The following is a 26268-nucleotide window of genomic DNA, read 5'->3' on the forward strand; positions in this document are numbered from 1 at the left end:
AATGCCCAAATACCAGTTGTCCTCCTCTTCAAAGTTGAGAACATGTATTTATTCCAAAAGTGCTATACTCCTATAATAGGTATTCCAAAATAATTTTGAAAAACCTTTGAAAATGCTTTCAATATCAGCAGCACACTCCCTTGAAGTTTCAAACAAGATTAAATTTTTTCTTTTGCGGTTGAATTTTATCTTCAGAAAGAGATAAAAATCATTTGGAGATAAGTCTATGAATAAAGTGATCAAGTTGGAATATAAATGTGGCATGATTAAAACAACTGATCATCTTATACGGCTAAAATTGACTTGAAACATTAAACACTAAAATGTGTGGTGGTAAGCCCATAAGCTCTCTTGGTTACAACTTTGAAGGATGACATTCAAGGGAATATGTAAAGTGGCTTTTTTTTAAAGCCAGTTGTGCACTTCAGGCATGTCTGAGTGAATGCCAAGTTTTCCACTTCATAATAAAGTTAGAAAAGGCGAAGTGGAGAAAGATTTGGAGTAGGATTCAGGGTGCTTGGGGTTCTATTCCAGACTTTTTCAAAACTAGTTCTGAAATCCTAGAGGAGAGTTAAGTCTACCTCAGGACTGGTCCTCAGTCCTTCATTTTACAATTGAAGCTGTTTAGATCATGATCAAGATCCCTGCTATCTCTAGAATTCTATGGTCCTATTTTCATATGGAGTGGAAAAAATGAGGAGAAAACTCTTCATCATTTTTTATACGTACAGAGAGGGCTGGAAAAGCCTGTTCATCTCTGTGCTGAATTTCATACAATAAACGTGATTCTTCAAAAGCTTCTCTCTCTCTTCGCTCCTCTGGAGAAAGGCCAAAATGACTCCCGTCTCTGCCAACGTGGTCTGAATCCTCAATCCTCTCACGTTCTACTTTTCTGTAAGGGCAATTTTTGTTATTCAAAAACACTGGTAAAACAGACCAAGTTCCAAAAATTACACTGATTGTTATCCACAACAAATGTTTTATCCTAACTCTGCTTCATTCTGATGTTCAGGATTCATCTGGCTGCCCTATGTGTTCTAAAAAAAAATGTGAATGTGTTTAAAAATCAACCTAAATTCAGGGTAAATCCATGACTCAAAAAATGTTGTGTATTCTCAAATGCAAAAAAAAAAAAGTGGTTTGGGGTTTTTTCCTTTTAATTTCTGCAGTATTAATTCCTTCTTGTACAGATAATATACTATTCAATACTACCAACTCAATAACTTTTAGGAAGGATAAGTTCAGATCTCACAAACTCAAATGTGATGCTTTCACTAAGAAATGGTCTGAAAACGTACTTTGGAATGCCATGAAAGAACATTAGAAAAAAAAGAAAGGCAGTATTTTCTTGTTTACTATTAAAATGCTAAGGAAGAGAGTACATATTGGTAAATGAAGGTGATAGAAGAATAACTTTAAAGTCCCTAAAGAAAAAAGGGAAAGAAAAATAGATGCTACTAGATGTACAGAACTATAATTTTTTGGGTCTAGACCTATGATTTATTTCTTGGGTAAAAACTATTTATACCACTGCGAATAAGCATCACATCAATAATTTATGGTCATACTTGTAAAGAGCCACAAGACACATAAAATACATCAGGGTCCCTTACAGTATAACCCAGTTCACATAATGAAAAGTGAAGGAATCAGGGCAGATAGGTGGAGCAGTGGATAAAGCACGGGCCCTGGATTCAAGAGTACCTGAGTTCAAATCCAGCCACAAACACTTGACACTTACTAGCTGTGTGACCCTGGGCAAGTCACTTAACCCTCATTGCCCACCCCCCAAAAAAGTGAAGGAATCAGCACGTTAAAATGGTGATGGTGTATCCGATAGCAGCACAATGTGACTGGGGTTATTATTAAAGATATGATCAGTGCCTCTCAAACTAGTTAAGTGGTCATTCTAAGATGGGAATTAGGATTTTACATACATTATTATATTTCATAGGACAACCCTTTAAAACTGGTAGTGAACAAATCACTCTCTCCATTTTACAGATGAGGAAACAGGCATCAAAGTTAAGTGATTTTTCTCAAGTCCACTTAACTGTACAATACAGAGAAGACAGTATTTAAACTGAGACCTCATTCCATAACACTCTCCCTTTCAAGTCCTCAAACACAGGGAAGAACTTAACATCATTAAGAATTACTTAACGGGGCAGCTAGGTGGCGAAATGGATAGAGCACCGGCTCCTGGAGTTCAAATCTGGCCTCAGACACTTGACACTTCCTAGCTGTGTGACCCTGGGCAAGTCACTTAACCCTCATTGCCCCACAAAAAACAAACAACAACAACAACAAAAAACAAAAAAAAGAATTACTTAAGAACTGGGGTTATTTAGCTAGAAAAAGGGAAATATAAATGCTATCTTCAAATATCTAAAGAGATATTAAATCAAAGAGAAATGAGTCATATTGTACCAGTTCAAAGAGAAGAATTAAGAACAATGAAGAAAAATATCCCAAGACAGATTTCAGCTCAACAAATAAATTTCTAACAATCAGACTTGTTCAAGTGTGAAGCAGGATGCATTGTGAGATAGCCAATATTTGATTAAATATATAACAGAGATGCTATAGAGAGAATTCCTATAAATGAAAATCATCTAATGGAACCTTGTAAAGCTCCTTCTAACATAAAGATATTATTGAGGGGGCAGCTAGGTGGCACAGTGGATAGAGCACCAGCCCTGGAGTCAGGAGTACCCCGAGTTCAAATCTGGCCTCAAACATTTAACATTTACTAGCTGTGTGACCCTGGGCGAGTCACTTAACCCCAACTGCCTCACTAAAAAAAAAAAAAAAAAGATATTATTGAAAGAAAGCTCCCAGGAACTACAATTATTTTAGATACTTTTAACAACCACTGTTCCAAATTTTCTTTTTAAAAAAATTCAATTTTATTTTCTGTTCCAAATCTCTTTCTCTATTCGTTGAGAAGGCAAGAAAAATAAAAACTTGTTACAAATTTGCAGATACACAAAACAAATGACTGAATTAGCCATGTTCCAAGGAGAAAAAAAAATAAATTAAAGAAAATTTTGTTCAACCTACTCTCTGAATATCTTAGTTCTTTCTAGAGGTGAAAAGCATATTTCATCATTAGTCCTCTGGAACTGTGGTTAGTCATTGTGTTTATATTACTCTTTTACTTGATTATCTTTATAATATTGCTATTACTGAATAAACTGTTCTCCTGGTTCTTCTGTTCACTTCATTTTGCAACAGTTCATACAAGTCTTTTCAGATTTTTTCTGAAACCACCTCATTCTTCATTTTTTATACAGTATTATTCCACCATTCATATACAATAATTTGTTCAGCCACTCCCCCAGTGATGGGCATCCGCTCAAGTATCCAATTCTTTGCTACCACAAAATGCTGTGCTATAATCTTTTTTTTAAACCAATGGGCCCCTTTCCTCTTTCTTTGATATCAGTGATTTAAGATTACATCGAGTTTAACAGATTTGGGGGCATAACACCAAATTACTTTCCAGAATGGCTGAATTGATTCACGAGTACATCAACAGTGTATTAAGTGTAGTTAATTTTACCACATCACTTTCAACATTCACCATTTTCATCAATCTGATGGGTGTGAGATAGTACCTCAGTTCTTTGAATTCGAATTTCTCTTAATAGTGATTTAGAGCATTTTTTCATATACCTATTGATAGCTTTGATACCTTCCTCTGAAACCTGCATGGCCATATTCTCCCCATTTGCCAACTGGGGAATGGCTCTTATTCTTGTAAATTTTACTGTTACCTGTGTATTTCAGAAATGAGTCTTTGATCAGAGAAACTTGCTGCAAAATTTACCCCTACTGTCTTGATTTTCTTCTAATTTCAGCTGTACTGTTTTCTGTTAAACTTTTTCATTTTTTGTTTGTTTTGTTTTGTGGGGCAATGGGGGTTAAGTGACTTGCCCAGGGTCACACAGCTAGTGTCAAGTGTCTGAGGCTGGATTTGAACTCAGATCCTCCTGAATACAGGGCCAGTGCTTTATCCATTGCACCACCTAGCTGCCCCCGAAACTTTTTCATCTTATATAATCAAAATGGTCTCAATTTTACTTCATGTGAATCTATTTCTTGTTTGCTCATGAATTCTTCCCCAATCCATAGATCTAACAAGTCCTTTCTTCCACATTCCACTCATTAATGATATCGCCCTTTCTCTAAATCATGTGCTCATTCTGAGTATATCTTGATATAGTGCAAATTTTGGTCTATGTCTGGGTTTCTGCCAGACTCCTTTCCAGTTTCCCTAACAGTTTTTGTCAAACAGTAAGTTTTTGCCACAGGATGGTACAGTGGATAGACTACTGGCCTTGGAATCAAGAAGACTCATCTTTCTAAGTTCAAATTTGGACCCAGACACATAGTAGCCATGTGAGCCTGGGCAAGTCACTTAACCCCTTTTGCCTCAGTTTCCTCATCTTTAAAATGAGCTGAAGAAGGAAATGGCAAACAACTCCATTGTCTTTGCAAAGAAAACCCTAAAAATGAGGTCACAAAGAGTTGGACACAATTGAAATGACTCAAACACAAAAGCTCTTGCCCCATTACCTAAGATGAGCTTATCAAACACTAAGCTACTTCCTGCCGCAGGTTTTAGGGGCAGTAGGTGGCGCAGTGGATAGAGCACCGGCCCCGGATTCAGGAGGACCTGAGTTCAAATCCGGCCTCAGAGACTTTAACACTTATTAGCTGTGTGACCCTGGGCAAGTCACTTAACCCCGATTGCCTCACAAAAAAAACAAAACCAAAAAAACCCCACTAAGTTACCGTGCTCATTTGCTTCTATATATTGTACACCTGATCTTTTTCACTGATGGCCTATTTCTCGTTTTTTGTTTGTTTGACTTTTTTTTTTGTTTTTTTGGGGAAATAAACCATTCAAAAATACCAGTAGTATTTATATGACTGAGTTTTGTAACATTAGACTATGAAGGCGGGGGAGGGGGGATTTGAATTAGATATGAGCAGGCAGCAACATTTAGTAACAGGACAAGCTTCAAATAATAAAATTAATAATTAAATAATTAGATTCAAATAATTAAAGTAGTTCTGCATTTTCCCATTAGCAATTCAACCCACTTTCCTCCTCCTCCAGTTTTAATATTGGGGTTTTTTCAGTCTCCAAGGTAAGTACACATTTATGAATGAGTTCTATAGGTTGCCCATCTTACTGCAGGTCATATTTTGCATAATATGGCATTCTTATGGATGGTTACGGACCTCTTTATATAGGAAGTTCTGCAATGTTCCAGCATGTCACCCACAAACAAGAAATGGAGTACTTCACCATCTCCTCCAAAACAACTTTGGCAAGCATGTCTTCCTGTTTCATGCCTCACTTATGATAAGTGAGTTAAACATCATTCTCTATAATGTTATATCTTTCAGTAAATCGTGCAGTTTCAATGACTGTAGACACCTTTTGGGAAGAAGGCTTTCAAGGACATATTTTACTTTACTTAATCAAAATCTTCTTTTTGTAATTAAAAAGAAAAAGGACAAAATGGCAAAAATTTGGTCTTTGTTATTATGGCTTTGGACATCAACCTGTTCCCTACTAATACCCTCAATTAAGGACACCCTCACCGTGTACATCTCTGATGTTGTTCAGTATGTCTGGAGCCTACTGATTAACTCCCCCCAAAAATATTCATGAGCCTTTTGTGTAGTCCCTGGGTTTGGCCTCTTCCCTCTCCCTACATCCCTATTTTCTAACATTTTTGATGTCCCCACTTTTATAATGGAGGTCCCTGGATATCATTAAATATGCTGATATCAAGAAAAAGTCAGAAATATTTTCATACTGGTCTTTTTTTGCAAATACTTCTCAAAACCACTGTTACTTGATGCTATCATAGATGCTTCTTTTCCATCTCTTTAGAAAATGGTCCTTGGGGCAGCTAGGTGGCGCAGTAGAGCACCGGCCCTGGAGTCAGGAGTACCTGAGTTCAAATCCGGCCTCAAAAACTTAAGACTTACTAGCTGTGTGACCCTGGGCAAGTCACTTAACCCCAATTGCCTCACTAAAAAAATAAATAAATAAAAAGAAAATGGTCCTTGTTTTACGGGTGGGAGAGAAGGATTGGGGTACTGCAAAATGGTCACTAAGCCAAAACTGAATGGATTGATAGAATAAAATAAATGAAGCTTCATGCTTTTGGCCAAAAAAGTAAAACAGGTTAAAACATTCCTTATTTTATACAATGTTCAATAGATACTCTGAAGATACATTGTCTTTTAAATTACTTTTATATGTATTTTGATAGAGCACTGTTGCTAGCTCTCTAAAGACAGAGATGGATCCATTTTGGTTTGTCTATGTCTTAGGGTCTAAACCAATGCCTGGTATGAAGATAGGGATTTAATAATTTGCTGGCTGCCTAATCTTAGAAAACCTTATTTTTAAGTACAATCCCAAAATTTTCCTTACCAAAAATGTATCTGCAAACTCCAAAGGTAAACAGAATCATAGATTTAGATAAGAACAGTCCTTTAGAGGGAAGCTAGCCCACCCCCCCTCGTCTTACAGGTAAGGATCTTTGCAATTATCATCTATAACAATGACTCACATTCTGTATTAACAATACATATTAATACAATAACAATACATAATAATACAAATTAAAACCTACCAAAACTTCATATATGAATGCTTAAAAAAACTCACTACATTAACCTCTAACCCCTGGTCTCAACTTGTGGTGCAGTCTACAAGACTACATACAGTTTGAATCCTTGGCCAAACTTCTCCCTACTGTACTTTTAGTGACAGCTTTTATGCAAGTGAAAGGCATCATTCTCCCCTCCATCAGCAATGGTGGCTGGCATGGAATGCAGAAGGTACAGCAGAAGTGTAGAAAAAAAGATCAGCCATACTGACCAAAAAAACTTCATGCACATTTTAAGCTACTACTGTATAACTAAGTGTCCACAAATAGTTATAAGGATGTTATGAAAGAATATTTAAGAATAGATGGCTTGTTTTGTCAAAGGTGACATTAAATAAAGTAATCCAGACTATTCGAGTTCCAAAATCAATCTATAAAAATTTAGGCTGATATTTCAAAAGGCAAACAAAAATTCCAGACTTCCTATAACAAAATCAATTCCTCTCTTGCCCCAAAAAATGTTGAGTTTATAAAGAAGAAAAATCATGGGGAACAAATTTTCTTACTTCTAACAAAATTATTTTAAGGATTACCACAAAGAAATTAAACTGTCCTGACACTGCAAAAATTTCTACTATAATAAAGGATTTTTTAAAAATCATAAAAATAACTGATTTTCTATTTCTTCCAGATAAAAGCTTTACCTTAGAATCTGTGAAGAAGTCCTGCTCTGTGTCTTGTGCTCATTTGAGGGCATCTGAGACTGTAACCCAGAAGACTGACATGAGTATGTATGCTGCCGAGCTCCCACATGCTGAAGTCGAGGAGGTAGTGTTGATGGGGTTTTTATTGGCTTATTTGAATTCTTTGGCCCTCTGCAATCTATGTCTGACAAAAACCCAAAAGAAACGTACAAGTAACCAGCAGGAAACTGTGACTCATGGCAAACTGAAAGAGAACAGTAGAAGGAGGAAGAAGGAAGGGAAAGGGGAAGGAGAGAAGGGAAAAGGAAGATTCTTACCAGGCTGAAAATGCTGTCCACCGGTAGGTTTTTTCATCTTCTTTCCTGAAGACACCATGTTCCAACCTTCTGTAGGAGATGCCTGTTGAAGAGGTTTGGCGCTCTTCAGTGAGGAAGAACGTCTTAGAGGAACAAAGAGAATGAATAAGATGTTATCTACAGGCTAGGTCTAGTTAAAAAAAAATTTTGGGGGGGGTGAGGCAATTGGGGTTAAGTGACTTGCCCAGGGTCACCCAGCTAGTAAGTGTTAAGTGTCTGAGGCCAGATTTGAACTCAGGTCCTCCTGAATCCAGGGCCAGTGCTCTATCCACTGCGCCATCTAGCTGCCCCTTAGTTAAAAATTTTTAACAGGCAGTGTCTTCATTATTTTATTTTCAGTTTACTACAGAAAAAAAATGAAACTTTACTAATCTGCTGGGTGTCTGGGGGTGGTATGAATCTAGAAAACTAGTACTTCATTTTAAATATGTATCAGTTCAGGTGTACTTACTAAAATTAGTTTCCATAACAAATCAAATTAAAATTTCATAGTTAAGTATAAGAAAATAAAATTTAAATGACTAGACAACCACAAAACAAAAAGTTAATAGCACATTTGTAAGCTTAACTGCATTAAAAAATCAAGTTGAAAAGGTAGCAATCAAAAGAAATTTTTTCTTCAATAGCTCATGATCATTTTGATGTAGACCACAAATTATGACTATATGAATAAGTAATCCCTGAATTACTGACTACCAAGTTACATTATAGTTCTCCTTTTTTAAAGTTTGTCAAAGAACCTTCCCTGCCAACATGAAAATTAGTCACAACCTCTTCTGTTTGCAGCCCTTAAGTAAGGACACTCTTAATTAGATATCGCTGTTCTTCAGTCACTTTTCAGTCCTGACTCTCTGTGACCCCATTTGGGGTATTCTAAGGAAAGATACTGGAGTACTTTTACTCATCTGTAAAAATGAGAAAACTGAGGCAAACAGGTTAAATGACTTGCCCAGAATCATGTGAGTGCTATATTTGAATTCAGAAAGATGAATCTTCCTGGCTCCAAGTCGGGTACTCTGTCTGCCCTCTTAAACTAGATAGGGCTAGGTTATTAGATCTGTGATTTCACTGGTCAAAGGAACACCCACATGAGGCAACTCCTTCTACCAATACAGACCTGTACCTTCTCTGCAACTCAAGAGTCCTACAGAGTTGCATGGGACACTGAGAAGTTAAGTGACTTGCCCAGGGTCAACAGAGCCACTATTGTCAGAGGTGGGTTGTCATGGATCTGGAGCCAGCTTTTTGCATCACCTATCCCGCAGTGCTTCTTGATAAATGCACATTGGACAGAATATGCGAAGGTATCAGCATTAGACAAATATTTGCATTTATAGGGCACTCCTATTAAATGTCAATCTGATCGATGAGTTCAGCTTATTTCCCTACACTGAACAGGCTGTTTAACTGAACACTTCAGTTTCAATCTTGGGTAAACTTATTATTTTAGATAAGAACAATTTTAAGGTTTTACAACTTACTTGCTTCACAACATCTCTAAAAACTGATATGCCCATTTCATAGATGAAAAAATGACTCTAAGAAAGGTTAAATGACTAACTCAGGGCACATGCAGCAATATTTAAATGCAGGGGCAATAATCAAACCCATGTCTTTCATGAGACTTTCCATCATAGCATCCTAAATTCACTATCTGGAAAACAGAAGCAATCTATAGCTTATGTTGTAAAGAAGCAGAGCTGTCAGACAGAAAAAGCCCTCTAAAACTGGAGCAAAAATTTTCACATAATGCAAATTCTTTTCAAACTGCAACCATTATACAAAATATTAATTTTTTTAATGCAAAGGACAGACAGATACAGACTGAGTCAAAATCATTTCATATTTAAGAATAAAAACTTATTTATGGTACTTTAAGATTAGCAAAATGTTCACATAAGATTATTACATTTGATCCTCACACTGGTCCATTTTACAAATAAAGACAGACTCAGGGTTTAAGTGACTTGTCAATGGTTACAGAACTAGCAAATGTCAAAGGTGTATTTGAATCTTAAGTCTTTCACAACTACAAATCCAGGTGTATTTTGTTAAGCATTAAAATAATGTTGTCTATAATACATGTACATGATACCATTTGCAGTCAATTTGTAAATAGGCTTGTATACCTGCAAATTAACAAAAAGTTCTTGCAAAAACAAAGAAAAATCAGATTCAAAGTTCAAAGATTAACTTTTTGAAACCTACTTGAATAAATTGAAGAATTATTTTAATATTTTAAAAAGTGAGAATTGTGTTTATTGAATACCATTCTTTAATGAAATTTAAACTTCTTTGTTTAAGGCCTGAACTGGCCTTAAACAGTTAGATATACTTAACTCTATGACAATTCTAAGCCAAAAAATTTGCAAACGGGGAAATTCATTTGGAAGCAGTTAAGTCTTATGGGAAAAGGCAGGCTGGCATAGAAGATATAGATATGTTGATATATCTAAAGATACATAGATCTAGTAATATATATCTATGATTAAATATATTTATCTACATAACTGTATAGATATTGATACAGAGAGATATATCTGTATCTATGGACATCAATGGAAATATATCTATAGGTACTGTCTAAATTATTACCTATAAATAAATGAGAGTATAATTTGCAAAGCAACTGCCCATCTACACTCTTCACTGGGAGTTCCTTTTACTGATAATTTCCTCCCAACCTCTCTAAGCATATGTATATTAAGCTAAATAAGAAAGAGAAATTACTATCACATAAGACCTAAACATACTTCATGCCAAGCTCTTCCACAAACACTGGTCCATTCTCAGAACGTTCTTGAGTATCTGTATTTTGAAATTTCCCGTTGTGATCTAAACCCACCTGCAGAACAATAAGAGAAAAAAATAGACTCAAAATTCATAATTCCTTTAAATACCCTTTAAAAAAAGATTCTTACTTCCCTTTTATAAATGGACACGGGAACTTCTAAAATCTAGCTAAGAAGAGGAAACAGTGCAAACAAGAATAGTTAAAATCATCTACTCACTGCTACAGCCTAAAAAGGAAAAGTACTGAATAAACCATAGCCAGCCAGTTCAGGTCACATACTACTTTTTTCAACTGAATTAAGCAGGAAGATGTCCTTTTCTACATAGCTTTCAATAATCAATATATTGGGAATGGAATGTGTGTCTAAACACAACTTAACAGACTTTAATAACCAAACAGATGACTCCTGCATACCTGTGGCTACTAGGAATCAAGTTAAAGCAAATCACCTTTGAAAATATTGATATATCTTATTTTAAAGCCAAATGGAATGCATGTTTATATCAGTATAACTGATTTTTTCATAAAATTAAAGATACTATCATATAATGGGAGAAATCTGGTCCCATTATAATTTTTTAAAAAGAAAAAATTACCTTTTTTTACATTCACATACTTAAGGACTAAAAGCTTTCAATATCACTTCTGATAAAGTACCATTAACTAAAAACACTATGTATACATATTAAAACTATGGGCCTGGGGCAGAGCCAAGATGGCGGAGGAAAGGCAGTTAGCTCCTCAACTTATTTATGGTACTTTAAGGTTAGTAAAATGTTCACATAAGATTATTACATGTGATCCTCACACTGGTCCATTTCGCAAATAAAAAAAATGCTCAGGGTTTAAGTTCCGCTCCAAAAAACATCCAAATAAGGCCATAGGAAAATGCCCGGAGCAGCAAAACTCACAGAAGAATGTGCTGAAATCATCTTCTAACCAAGAATGGCTTGGAAGGTCAGAAGGAGGGAGCTGCTGTGCTGATACAGGAGTCGAGCCCAACCCCACAGTCACCCTGACACAGATCCAGTCCCAGGAATGCCTCACCAGAGAAGGAGACCCCCAGAGCCTCTGAATCAGCTGAAGTGCCAGTGTCGTCTGGAACTAAGCTCATAGTCTGGTGAGAGGGCTGAGCCCTGGGCAGGGGAGAGACTACAGGGGTCTATGCTGCTGCTAAGGCAGAACTTGGATTTTTCACCCCTGCTGAGAACCAGGAGGTAGGCTCAAGTAGCAGTGGCCCAGGTGGGGGAGGGGCACAGGCTCGTTGGAGCTAACAATCACAACACACAAAGCTGGTTGATTAGCAAGTTGGTCTGGGGTCATCTAAGGACCAGGGAACAGGACAGGCGAGTGAAGTCACCTGGGACTTCTTAAACTTGGGATACCACAGCCTGGAAACAGTGCCCCACTTTAAGGAGCTAAAAGTCTAGTAAAAGAAAGGCAAGATGAGCAGACAGAGAAAGGTGAGGACCATAGAAAGTTTCTTCAGTAACAAGGAAGACCAAGGGGCACCCTCAGAGGAAGATGTCAACATCAGGGCCCCTATATCTAAAGCTTCCAAGAAAAATATGAATTGGTCTCAGGCCATGGAGGTGCTCAAAAAGGACTTTGAAGAGAAAGTTAGAGAGGTAGAGGAAAAAATGGAAAGAGAAATGAGGGTGATGCAGGAAAGACATGAGAAAAAAGTCAACAGCTTGAAAAGTCAAATGGAAAAGGAGGTACAAAAGCTCTCAGATGAAAATAATTGCCTAAGAATGAGGATTGAACAAATGGAAGCCAGTGACTTTATGAGAAACCAAGACACAATAAAGCAAATCCAAATGAATAAAAAAAATAGAGGGCAATGTGAAATATCTTCAGGGAAAAACTGCTGACCTGGAAAATAGATCCAGGAGAGATAATTTGAAAATTATTGGTCTACCTGAAAACCATGATCAAGGAAAGAGCTTAGACACCATCTTCCAAGATATTATCAGGGAAAATTGCCCTGAAATTCTAGAAGAAGCAGCTAAAATAGAAATTGAAAGAATCCACCAATCACCTCCAGAAAGAGGTCCCAAAAGGAAAACTCCTAGGAATATTATAGCCAAATTCCAGAGCTCTCAGGTCAAGGAGAAAATATTGCAAGCTACCAAAAAGAAAGAATTCAAGTACTGTAGAGCCCCAGTCAGGATAGCACAAGATCTAGCAGCTTCTACATTAAAGGACCAGAGGGCAAGGAATATGATATTCCAAAGGGCAAAGGAAATGGGATTACAACCAAGAATCACCTACCCAGCAAAACTCAGTGTAATCTTTCAGAGAAAAAAATGGGACTTTAATGAAAAAGAAGACTTTCAGATATTTGTGATGAAAAGACCTGAACTAAATGGCAAATTTGACTTTCAAATACAAGACCCTAGAGAACCATAAAAAAATTGGAGCTAGGGGACATACCTGGGGTCGTACAGTGGGTGACTGTCTTATATCTGAGGCTGGGTTTTGACTGGGATCCCCCTGGGTCCAGGGGAGATGCTTTGTCCACTGTGTCACTTAGCTAGGTGACAACATCATTAGGGTTAAATTGAGGGGTGAAGAGAATTCACCGGGGGAGGGCAGAAGTGAAATCCTACATGAAAGAAACAGGAAAAGGCTTCTGGAGGGGGGGAAGAGATAGGAGAGGAGCAGGGCAATAAATGAATTTTACACTCATCAGAAAAGGCTCAAAGACCTTAAACTCATCAGAGCAGCCTCAAGGAGGGACTAACAGGCACACCCAACTGGGTGGAGTAATCTATTTAATCTGGGCAGTAAATGAGTCTAACACTCATCAGAATTGGCTCAAAGACCTCAATCTCATTAGAATTGGCTCAAGGAGGGAACAATGTACACACTCAATTGGGTGGAGTAATCTCTCTAGCCCTGCAGGAAAATAGGAGGGGAAAGGGATAAAGAGAGAGGGGTAAAAGAAGGAAGGGCAGAGTGAGGGAGGGGACAGACAGAAGCAAATCCCTTTTGAAGAGTGATAGGATGAAAGAAGATGGATAATAGAATAAATATCATGGGGAAGGGAATAGGATGGAAGGGAAACAGTTAACAATAGTAATCATGAAAAAGAAAAGGGGGAAAAATTGTACAAAAAATATTTATAGCAACTCTTGGTAGAGGCTAAGAATTGAGAATCAAGGGAATGTCCATCAATTGAGGAACGGTGGAAAAAGCCACGTTATATGATTGTAGTGGAATGGTCTTATGCTACAGGAAATGACAAGCAGGATGATCCCAGAAAAACCTGGAAAGACTAATGAACATCAATGCATACTGAAGTGAGCAGAGCTGAGAGGACATTGTGTGTAGTGACAACAGTATTGTTCGATGAGCAATTGTGAATGACTTAACTACTCTCAGCAGTGCAATGATCCAAGACAATCCCAAGGAATGAGGAAGCTTACTATGCACCCTGGTAGAAAGAACTGATAAAAAGAACACTTGTGGATTGTATATATAACCTGATTGGGATCCTGTGGAGGGGAGAGGAAAGGGAGGGAGGGAGAAAAATTTGGAACTCTAAATTTTATGAAAATGAATGCTGAAAACTACTCTTACATGTAACAGGAAAATAAAATAAATGTTTAAGAAAAAAAACAAAAACAAAAACAAACTATGGGCCTAAGAGTTAATGTTGTGAGTCATCTGTCTACAAATCCATATGGTGCACTGCTCTACAACTTACAGCCTTAAAGGGAGAGCTGGGGAGCTGGAGTGGTACAGTGGATAAAGTACAGGCTTTGGATTCAGAAGGACCTGAGTTCAAATCTGGACTTAGACACTTGACACTTACTAGCTGTGTGACCTTGGGCAAGTCATTTAACCCTCACTGCCCTGTCAAATAAATAAATAAATGAGTGAATGAATGCATGAATGAATGAATAGAAAGAAAGAAAGAAAGAAAGAAAGAAAGAAAGAAAGAAAGAAAGAAAGAAAGAAAGAAAGAAAGAAAGAAAGAAAGAAAGAAAGAAAGAAAGAAAGAAAGAAAGAAAGAAAGAAAATTGGGGTGTTACAGGCATGGAGAACTGAGAGATGAAGGGACATGTTCATGGTCACATGGCTGATCTGTGTCAGAGAGCCCCTAAAATAGGTCCTTCTCACTCTAAGAGTAGCTCTATCCATTAAGCCACACAACTTCTTATAGAGGAGGTTAATTAAATACAAACTGAGAATTTGTATTAATCCAGAAAACATTTAATACATTATAACCAGCTAAGTGTCTAATAATGAAATAGATTATTCCTAGTAACCATGCCATCCCCAATCTAAGAGTTTATCTACCATTCTTACTGTAGGTTATTAACAAAGGCATCTGTGGAGCTTAATAAGTTTGTTCAGCATTGCTGAATAGGAGCTAGGTGCTAGAGCTTAGCTAGCAAGAATGTTTTGCGCGACTGCACACATACAACGTATATTGAACTGCTTGAGTTCTTATTGGGGGGATAGGAAAGGATAGAGGAAGAGAATTTGGAACACAAAATTTTAAAAATCAACGTGAAAATTTCTTTATACATGTAATCTGGGGAAAATCCTAAATAAATAAAATTGAATAGAATACATCAAGAAAGAGAAGCAAAAAATGCCCCATGGTAGGCAGAATGAAAAGATGACACCTATAAAACGACAGCAAATAACTCCCAAATTATTTTTTTCAAATAAGCAAACTGTCTTTTCTCCCACCTTGCCCAACTGAAAAGAAAGAAAAATTAAGCCTTTGTAACCTATGTCTAATCAAACAAATCAAATTGCTACACTGGTCAAGCCAAAAATACCTATGTTTCAACCTGTATTGATCCATCAGTTCTGTCAAGAAGTGAATGGTATATTTCTTCATGAATTCTCTGAAATTTGCATTTAACAGATTTCTTAAATCTTCTGTTTAAAGCTGTCTTCACAATGCCAATATTGTATAAATCCAAGTTTCTCTTAAATTGTCCCCTTCATCATTTCTTATAGTACTACACTATTTATATCCCTTCACATTCATATGCCATGACAGAAAGAACTACTATAAATATTTTTGTACACATGGGTCCTTTTCCTCATTCTGTGATCTTTTGGGGGTAGAGAACGATCCATATTCCATTGAATCAAAGAGTGAGCATGTGTGCACGCGCGCGCGCACACACACGCACCTTTGGGGCACTGTTATAGACTGCTTTCCAATTCACAGCTACATTAACAGCATAGCAACATATCCATTTTCTCAAAGACCCTCCCAACATCTGTCATTTTGCATTTTTGTCAATTTTGCCAATCTGACGGATGTAAAATGGAAACTCAAGAGTTGACTGCGTTCTTTTTCTTTTTTCCCTGATAAACTTTCTAGATAGACCATAGCTGATAATTATACAATTCATAAGGAGGAAACACATAATATCAAACTGAAATGAAATTTAATATATAAAATCCTTTGATAAGAAAAATTAATGATAGAGATATAATTAATGATATAGAAAAAACTCAAGAATTATCAGAGATAATTTTTAAGGAACATGACAGGAGTATGAAATTTTATGTATTAGCACTAGCAAAACATGAGTTTTCCCACTTGTAAACTTGCACTCAGTTCATTCATAGAACCTATTTAATACTTTCAAGCTATTAATGTGCACATAAGAAGTCCAAATTCTAAAGCATATTCAAAATCAAGCTACAAGAAACAGTTTTCTTGAAACCAATAATTCAATAATCTCTAGTATAACTCTCCCTCCTAATTACTTACTCTGCATTTATCTCCAACTGCATATTGCAAGCCAGCAGCAATGGAATAATCACGCTTTTGCTGAGCTGGGGGAAAATGAGGAGAATATGAGTAATTTATAATTAAGTCCTTTTTTTAAAAAGTTGTCTACTGTTCTTACATGCCATTTGATATTCTCACCTTGTTTTGACTGTAGCCAAATCTCATATTCTACATTTCTGTAGACAGCTGGGTTGAGTGACTTGAGGACTTTCCTCGACATAGGAAGGCAAGCAGAGTTCCCATTGTTCTTCAGATGCTGAACAAACAAAGCAATATAAAATATATACAACACTAAATTATGTTCTCATAACTTCTGGGTCTAATTCCCAAAATAAAAAACAAAAGTTCAATAAAGGGCAAAACTTCCAAATTTAGGAAACCACATATAAAATCTCACATAATAAATGACACTAAACAAAATCAACTTTATAATTAAAGGTCAAAAGATCAAAACACCAATTTTATAAAATTACGATTGTAAAGTTACCACAGGAGAAAAATGAAAGGTTAAAAATTATATGATTTTGTAAAACTAGCTAAATGAAAAAAGTTAAAACCATAAAAAAATACCTGATTGCCTGACAGAGACTTAAATCCATTCATATCATTAACTGTGGTAGCTTTACCCCTACAAAGAATACAATCATAATTAGGATTTCTGCAAGTAAAAGCATTCAAAAGTTTAGAAGTTTGCATTCTATTAAACCCCAAACCATACTTCTCTATAATAATGAAAATTCCAAGTATATTTCTCCAAATTGCAAATGAATCTCAGTTCCCCAACCCCCAGCAATGTTGCTGGGTTTATCATATTGATTTTCTTACTAAGATCTAAAGCTTTCTATATTCAGATTTTCTTTCTCAGGAAATGTTGCTGTTCACTCACTAGCAAGAAAATGCAAATAGAATAACTTGGGTAAAGGTAACATAAAAAAAACCCCAACTTTAAAAAAGTAGTTTTTTAAAAAATGTACACACTGTCCCATTATCAATTAAATACCATAATAAAAATGCCTTCTTAGCAAAAGAAATTTCAAGCCACTACAACAGCCCATTTACTTCAAACACTATTTACTACATGAAAAAATCCCATTATAACAAAAAGAATTGGCAGAGGCCCTTAAGGCTTTACTCAGACAGGATTTGTCTCCTACCTGAAACTACCACTTTGATTTCGTCACTTAATTCATGGATGGACCAAGGCAGCTCAGTGGATAAAGCTCTTGTCCTGGAGTCAGGAAGACTCAGGGTTCAAATTTAGGCTCAGACATTTTCTAGCTGTGTGACACCCAGCAAGTCACTTTACCCATTTGCCTCAGTTTCCTCAAGTATAATAGGTATAATAATATCAACCACCTCCCAGATTTGTTTTGAGGATCAAATGAGAAGAAATATAAAGCACATAGTAGATGCTATATGTTAGTTATTATGACTATCATTAGGCAATCATTTATTAAATGTCTATAGAGGGCTCTGAAAGTTTGGATTTAATTGAATTTTTGGCAAAGAACCAACAATCAGACCTGTGCAAAAAGAAAAAATGGGGGGCCTTTTCTTAGACATATCCTTCTCACTGGGTGATTTATACTGAGCTCCTGCTTCCTCTGTCCTGAAGGGGAGAGCTACAGTTTAACACTTTTCTTTTTCACTGAGGAAATGATTGGCCAAAACATGACATATACTGTTGCTCCAACTTAAATGCCCTTCAAAAAACTAAGAAAAATGAATATCTGAGAATTTTAAAACAATGGTTATATCCTAAGCAAGAGCTACATTTTGTCAGAAATGGTGATAGAAGGAGCAGCTAGGTGGCGCAGTGGATAAAGCACCAGTCCTGGAGTCAGGAGTACCTGAGTTCAAATCCGTCCTCAGACACTTAACACTTACTAGCTGTGTGACCCTGGGCAAGTCACTTAACCCCAAATGCCTCACTAAAAAAAAAAAAGAAATGGTGATAGAAGAAAGATATTATTGGTACTAAAATTCATTCCCATTTGTTGTCACCATTCAGTGGTCTCAGATAAAGTACATAACTAACTTTAAATTTCAACAGAATTATCTATCAATTACACTTATAATTGAATACAAGTATATACAACAGAATTTTGAAGCAACAGTCTCAATAGAAAAATCAAGTTACTTTGAAGATGGTGGGAGGCCTGAATGAGAGGCAGAATGCACCCTCCCTCCCAAACATCTACTCCAAAATAATCCAGAAGTTTGCATAGTAAAAAAGAAATCCAGTGAGAAATACTAGGAAACATCTTCCTCCTTAGAACTACACCAAAAGTCAGTCATAAGAGCTGTATAGGAAAGGAGGCACAAAGCCCCAATTCAGGAACTAAGCTGGAGCAATTAGTAAATTAAAGAAAACACCAACCAGGACAAAAAAAGTTATTGCAAATCTAAAGAGAAAACAAAATTGCTTTTTGAAGATGATCTGATGGTTTATTTAGAGAACCTTAAGAATTTTATTGGATTAAGAACTGATTATTCAACAAAAACTGTTGGGAAAACTGGAGAATGTCCTAGAAGAAATTAAGTAGAGACCAACATCTCACATCATCCACCAAGATAAGCTAAAATGGGTACATGACTTAAACATAAAATGATATCAGAAAACAGAGAAGCAAGAAAATACCTGTCAGATCTGTAGATAGAGGAAATGTTTATGACCAAACAAGAAACAGAGGATCAAACAAGCTAAAAAGAACTATTCTGATAAAAAAAAAATTTAAGTTCTGCACAAACAAAACCAATGCAGCTAAAAATAGAAGAGAAAAAAGTTGAATGGGGGGAAAAAAGCCTTGTAAGTTTCTCTATATTTCATTTCTAATAAGAAAATTGATTCAAATTTATAAACCTAAGCCATTCCCTAATTTATAAAGGTCAAAGGAAATGAACAAGCAATTTTCAGATGAAGAAATCCAAATAAAGAAAAAAGATATTATGCATCTAATTAAAACAAATTTAAACAACTCTGAAGATTGACAAAGCAGACAAAAAAAAGTGAAAATGACAAATGCTCAAAGAGCTGAGAAAACAGGCACACTGATACATTGTTAGTGAAGCTGTGAATTAGTGTAGTCATTTTGGAAACCAATCTGGAACTGTGCGCAAAAGGCTACTAAACTCTGTGTGTGTTATGTATGTATGTATGCATGTGTATGGATATATGGGTGGATGTGTATATCATGTATATGTATTCATATACGATATATACGCTCACCCACAACTATACCCACATTCCCTTTGACCCAGTGAATTACTACCAATTCTATACCTCAAATAGATCAAAGAAAGAGGAAAAGGTCCCATATGCACAAAATTATTTATAGCAGTTCTTTCTGTCATGGCATATGGCTTATGGCATATGAATATGAAGGGATATAAATAGAACTCTAAGAAATAATGAAAGGACGGTTTCAGAGAAACCTAGAAAGACTTGTATCAACTAATGAAAAATGAAGAGAACTAAAATGATTTATGTATTAACATTATGAAGAAGACAAATAAGTTTTTTAAACGTAATCTGATTAATACAAATTCCAGAGGATTCAGTGATGAAACATACTACCCACCTCCTGACAGAGAGGTGATGAACCGGCAATACAGATTAAGACATGTATTTTTTGGACATGACCAATGCAGAAATTTCTTTTAATTATAGATGGGTAGGAATCTAAAGTGTCCGGTACTGGTTAAAAAGTAAAAATCACAACAGACTAAATCAGGAAGCAAAGAAAAATAACAACTTAGTACCCAATAAAAGTAAAAAAACAACCAAGGAAAGGACAAGAACTGCTGGGAAACACAAAAGTGACACTGTGCAAAAATTTCCCCGCCACAATTTTTTGTCATCTTTGATAATATTCAAGTGGCTGTGGGAAAACAGGCACACTAATATACCACAGCTGAAGCTAACTAGTTATAGAAACCAACTTAGGAAAAGTTACTAAACCATAAAAACCCTTTAGTCCAGCAATCCCCTTCCAGGACTAATATTCTAAGGACATCAATGACAGATTGGCTCCATATAAGCAAAAATATTCCTACCAGCATTTTTTGGATTAAGCAACACACTACTCAAATGGTGCATGAAGAAAATGCAAATCATCAAGGTAGAGGAGTTTTAACAGAATATGGCTGTGTTACAAATAATGTCAAAGATTCATATGAACTGATGGAGAATTAATCAAGAAAGCAGAAAAAAGGAGGCATCTGTACTAGATGATGTACAGATTAAGTTTATGTTGTACTAAATTTGATGTATGTATTAAATTGACTTTTTATTAGCAAACTGATTAAAGAATTTCTTTTTAATTAGGAAAGATTCAAAGAGGTATCAGAGAACACTGGATTTGGAGTCTTAGCATCTGGATTCAAACTTCAATTCAGCCACTTACTACCAATATGACCTTAGGGTTAAGTCCCTTAATATCTTTTGAGTTCTAATCCATAAAATTAGGGGGTCAGAAAAAAATAATCTCTATATGATGCAATTTGATCCCATGAGCTAGGAGAACATTATACACAATGACTATAATAATGTAATTGAAGACACACCCAGAGAACAACAGAAATCAGATCAAACGCTATGATTAATATTTGTTCCAAAAGACTAATTTTGGAACATCTTTCCTCTTGGTAGAGGGGTGAACTTCAAATGAGAAATGTTGTGGTCATGATACCAGAAAATTTTATTTAAAGCTTTTGCAAAGATAAACTATTGTGAAGTGTTTGTGATATAAAAGATGAAACATAGTCTAATAAACTATTAGAAAATAAAAACAGGGCTCCATCTGAATAGAATTCATGTCCATAGACTAGAAAAAAACCCTAATTCTTGAGAAGAGTTGTAAATGCTTAGCTACATCAGTGGCTGTTATTCTCTGTATAATATACCAGCTTTTAAAAAATTTTAGTATTTATGTCCAAAGTGGTTCTTACTTGCAACTTTCTTCCTCTGAATCTGATATTTCACTGTTAGCCATATTTTCTTCAACTACTTCAACAGAGGGCTCTAGCCCCATCAGGATTTTGCTAACATCAGTATTAAATACCTTCTCGTAGAGCAATTCATAAAGGAGAGCTGCAATTGAAAAAACAGAAACGTATTTAATGGAATATTGACTTTGGTTATTTTATTTATTTTTGGTTTATTTTATTTTACAAGTACAAAACTGTCCCCAATAATCAGTAGGAAACGAAGAGGACCCTGGAGGATTTTGTCCTGTTAGCTATAGCTCAACTAGGCCTATCACAAGGATTCCAAATTCCTTTTCACCTGCCTCTTCCAGATCATGCTCACAGGAACTCCTCCATTCAAACCATCCACACCAGAAACACTGCAGAGTTGAGAATGTAGGAGCTCCCATAAGCCTGCCTTCCTCCTCTAGGAAGGGTACTCATTCCAATGATCACAGATCTGGCTTTGTGTAAATTGACCGTAGCATCCCACAATCCCACAAATATTTGTTTCATCTCATCAGAATGAAGGTTTTATGCCTTGCAAACCTCATATTATTTCACATAAAACTCTTCTCTGGTAAACCTACAGCAGAAATACTTACACTGGCACATAGCAGAACTGTCTTTATACTTTATGGGATAGACGATATCGTAATGATTTCCATTTGAAAAACACAATAATACCTAAAGAGGGAAAAAATACATTTTGGTAACTGTCTGCAATGTTGTGGCCCAACTATTGTAAAACTTCAAAATCAATAGTCAATTACTTGTCTGCAAGGGGAATTCAAAAACTTGTTTGCTTCCAACATTAACACATAAAATTCTTACAAACTAAAAGGAACTAGTTCAGGGTAGTAGCTGTTTGAGCACTAGAAATTCTCCATAAAGGCAATATTTCAATTGATTTTCCTTTTGAGGTATATTAATTAAGCATTACATGGATTTATGTAAAGCAAAGCTGATCAACATAATAACAAAACCATCAAGTAAAAATGTTACAGAAAAGATTTAAAAAAAAAAAAACACCAATTTCCTTCTACTTCTCTGACTCCCTCCCCCACCAAAACTTGATTTTACCAAAATGAACGTTGGTTTTACCACTGTATAACCACAACTTTCATCTCTTTATATGCCTGTAACTTTTATAATCTATAAAAGGTGAACTTATTTTTAACAGACAGTACCTATCAAGCACTTCGGCATGAAAGGTCTTCCAAACTCAAATAACTTTAGGACTTCTATAATCTTCAGTCTTTATATAAAAACATCCTAATGCATTAAGACAGATCTACGCTATAGCAATATCTTTCTGTACTTAAAATGTTAATGCTCTCAGTGTACTTCAACATGGTATTTTGTAAATAAGATGTATATACAGCATCCTCAAGTTAAAAGGTGGCATTTAATAACAACTTTAAAAAAAGCAAAATTTGGAAAACTTATGACCCATATGTTAACATCTCTCAAAGTAAGTTACAGGAAAAAAAATGCATGACTTGGAAATGTTAGGCTGTAAGTAAGCAGCTCCCTTCCTCAATGTCTGTAAGAGTATTTAGGAAAAGTTGTACCTTTTCAGGAAAGTTATTTTCAGTTACATGAGAAGGAGCAGCATTTGGTTCCTGATAAATTACAAAATCTTTCCTGAAATTTAAAAAACAAAAATTAGAAAACTTCAGAAAAATCTGTCTTATGGAAAATACTCTAAGGAATCAGGCTTGATAAAGATATAAATCTGCCATGTTTTGCAAACATTTGGGGGGAAAGAGGAGAGATAAAAAAATAAAACTGGAAAAAAATACTATGATTCCTTACACATGGTACAAAAAGGGAACAAAATTCTTTAAGATGAAACGCATGAAGCCTCTGTAAAAAGTGGGAGGAGGGGAGAGAAATTATCCATCCCACTTAGGTTAAGGCACAATCAAATCAGATAATGTTCAGGGAATCTCATTTCTCATAGACTACTACTTGCTCTGGTTATATGGGAAGGTATATATAGCTATCTAAGGTTGATGAGGCAATTTATAAAGTCTAGAAAACTGTTGATGTTACTTAAAAAAAAATTTTAACATACAATTTTAAAACTGGCAAATTTACATTTGAAAGTAGAAGTTTGAAGTTTTGATGATATGAATGTGTTCTACAGCTAATGAATTGTAAGATGGATTTGCTCATTCAACACTTTGAAATAAGATGAAATAATTATTTTCCCTTTTTTCTTCATGCAACTATTTTGTATTAAGTGACTTAGTATTTTTTAAAAATAAAAATCTGTTACCTGTACATAAGAGAAAGGGCACTTATTTCCACTTGTCCAACCCATTCCTGTTTTGGAGAAAGAGTTTATTCATAAGTTTTTCTATTTTTATCTTTTCTTTGATCAACCCACCTTCACCTCTCATCTCCAGCAATCAAATAACATGAAATCCTTACCTACAAATATTCAGGAGACAACAGTCCTTCACCTCACCAACGTATGAGATGATATCAGAGAAGCAATGGAGATTGCCCCTTTCCCCCCTCAGTCACATATACAACTATACAATCTCAACTTCTCTCTGATTAGCTTCACATCTACCAGGTAGGTTGGGAAAGCCAAAAGAAAACAGTAACTTCAAGAGCTAATAATCTAAATGACCTCCAAATCCCTAAAGAAACAATTTAATGCCTCCTCCTATCCACACACTCACAAGAGCACCTATATCTGTATTTTTTCCTAAATTTCATTAAGATAATCATAAAGCCAATACATCTTGCATTTGTATTTATGAAGCACTTGTATTTGTGTATCTGCATATGAAGTACATCTGTATTTATGCAGTACTTTCACATACTTATTTGATCCTCATAATGATGTTAAAGGATAGACAGAACAGTTATCTGATCCAATCTTTCAAGAATGAAAGCTAAGGCTCACAAAGGCTAAGTAATTTGTCCATCATGACACAGTTAGCAGATGGTAAGGCAGAGACTCAAACCCAGGTCTTCTGCCTCTCTAAGACCAATATTATTTCCACTAAATAGTTACAATAGAATAGACAATGAATGAACAAACCATTCTAGAGACTTCCACCTTACAATTAGTCAAACATTGCCTTATCCTCCATCCAATTTGGGGATGTTTGCAAATATAAAATGTGTACATGACATATTTTAAAAGAAATAAGGCATCGGGAGAAACAGGCCCTTTATATACTATAAAAAAACGAGCTCCCACATTTAGATACAACATAATGATCCTACAGTCCTATCAGGCTCATTAAAAACAGACTTTTACCTATGGGAAGAGAAACGTTATAGTATAGTGGAGAGACAGACACAAAAAGGTTAAAAAAAACCCTTAGCAGCAAGTTTCTCAGATAAAGATTTTATATCCAAGTAACATAAAGAAATTATTAAAATTGATAAGAATAAGTAAAAACCATTTTCCAACAGATAAGTTGCCAAAGAAACAGAGGTTCTCAATGAAAGAAAACTAAGCTACCTATATCCATGTTAAAAAAAAGTACTCCAAATCACTACTTTTGTTCAGTCGGACTCTTCATAGCCCATTCGGGGTTTTCTTGGCAGTGATACTGGAATGTTCGCCATTTCCTTCTCCAGATCATTTTACAGGTGAGGAAACTAAGGTAAACAATGTTAAGTGACTTGCCCAGGGTCACACAGCTAGTAAGTGTTTGAGACCAGCTTTGAATTCAGGAAGAAGAGTCCTCCTGACTTCAGGCCCAATGCCTGTGCCACTTAATTCCTCCTAAAAAAATCACTGTAGAGAAATGCAAATTAAACAACTCTAAAGTAGCACCTTAGATTCGCAAAAGATAGTGGAAAAAAGGGAAAATACAAATGCTGGAAGGGTGGCAGGAAAACAAGCACAACACCACCCTTTTGTTGGAGTTGTAAACTGGTCCAGCAATTCTGCAAAGCAATTTCGAACTATGTCTCCAAAGTGACTAAATTGGGCATACCTTTTGACTCGGTGATACCACAGCTAGGTCTATACACCACATGAGATCCAGAAAGAAAAAACGGACCCATATGTATAAAAATTTTTACAGCAGCTCTTTTTGTAATGGCAAATAACTAGAAAATAGATTCCCATCAATTAGGGAATTTCTGTAACAATACTATCATGCTGTAAGAAATGACAAAAAGGGATTTCTGAGAAACGGATACAGAATGAAGTTAGCAAAACTAAAAGAACAATGTATACAGTAACACTGTAAGGACCATAAAAGACTTTAAGGACTCTGAGCAATGTAATGATGAATCATGATTCTAGAGGATTGATGAGAAAATATGCTCTATACGTCCCAAAAGACAGCTGATAAACTCAAGACACAGAATAAGACATACAACGCAGACAACACCTTTTGTGTTGCTTGACTGTGACTATTACAAGGGGTTTTCTTTTTTTTTTTTTTTTAAAGTTGGGGCAAAATGGGAAGGGGGTTGGAGGATCAATCCTTGCTAACTGAAAAATTAAATAAAATTTTTAAAAAACCTTCAAAGTCAATAAGACCTGGGTTCAAGTACTGCCTCTTACACATACTGCCTACATAATCCTAAAAAAAAATCATTTGGTTTTCCAGTGTTCCAGGAAACTCTAAGACAGGTTCCAGAGAAGACACTTCCCTTAGTAGAGGGGTCATTCTCAGCTGGAAAGTTCTCTATACTAATGAATTTACAGGGACAATCCCTATCCCTGCTATATAGTAACTTAGATTAAAAGGATGACCACTCAGCATTTAACCCTTTTTAGCCAAAGCAGCTCACTAAAGTATATAAAGGCAATGATCCAAATTGACAATATTCAAGTCGGTAAAAAAATAAACATACCTGTGGATTTTCCAAGCGTTTTAAATACTCTTCAAATGACCCCTCTATGAACTGGAAAGAAATAACAAAAATACTAATTAGGAATACCATTTAAAAATTACTTCAAAAATATTATTTTACTGGTATAATAAAGCATATTTTCATCAATTCAATGAAATACCTACTGAGCAGCCACTAAGCACTTAACACC

The 26268-nt window shown here is 35.7% G+C and overlaps 1 protein-coding gene across 1 annotated transcript in view; it reads right to left on the reverse strand.

Annotated features, from left to right (window-relative positions):
* Positions 1-26268, reverse strand: part of OTUD4 (OTU deubiquitinase 4) — a 51854-nt gene that overhangs the window by 13180 nt on the left and 12406 nt on the right. The window contains exons 3-14 of the mRNA XM_043973382.1: positions 26079-26129; positions 23521-23567; positions 22811-22883; positions 21842-21923; positions 21219-21360; positions 16839-16896; positions 16407-16524; positions 16248-16312; positions 10455-10546; positions 7663-7784; positions 7346-7529; positions 730-892 (exon numbers count right to left, since the gene is read on the reverse strand). Of these exons, the coding sequence (XP_043829317.1) occupies positions 730-892; positions 7346-7529; positions 7663-7784; positions 10455-10546; positions 16248-16312; positions 16407-16524; positions 16839-16896; positions 21219-21360; positions 21842-21923; positions 22811-22883; positions 23521-23567; positions 26079-26129 (1197 nt within the window). The remainder of the gene's footprint in view (positions 1-729; positions 893-7345; positions 7530-7662; positions 7785-10454; positions 10547-16247; positions 16313-16406; positions 16525-16838; positions 16897-21218; positions 21361-21841; positions 21924-22810; positions 22884-23520; positions 23568-26078; positions 26130-26268) is intronic.

The sequence above is a fragment of the Dromiciops gliroides genome, chromosome 6, assembly GCF_019393635.1.
Source record: "Dromiciops gliroides isolate mDroGli1 chromosome 6, mDroGli1.pri, whole genome shotgun sequence".
NCBI classification, from domain to species: Eukaryota; Metazoa; Chordata; class Mammalia; order Microbiotheria; family Microbiotheriidae; genus Dromiciops; species Dromiciops gliroides.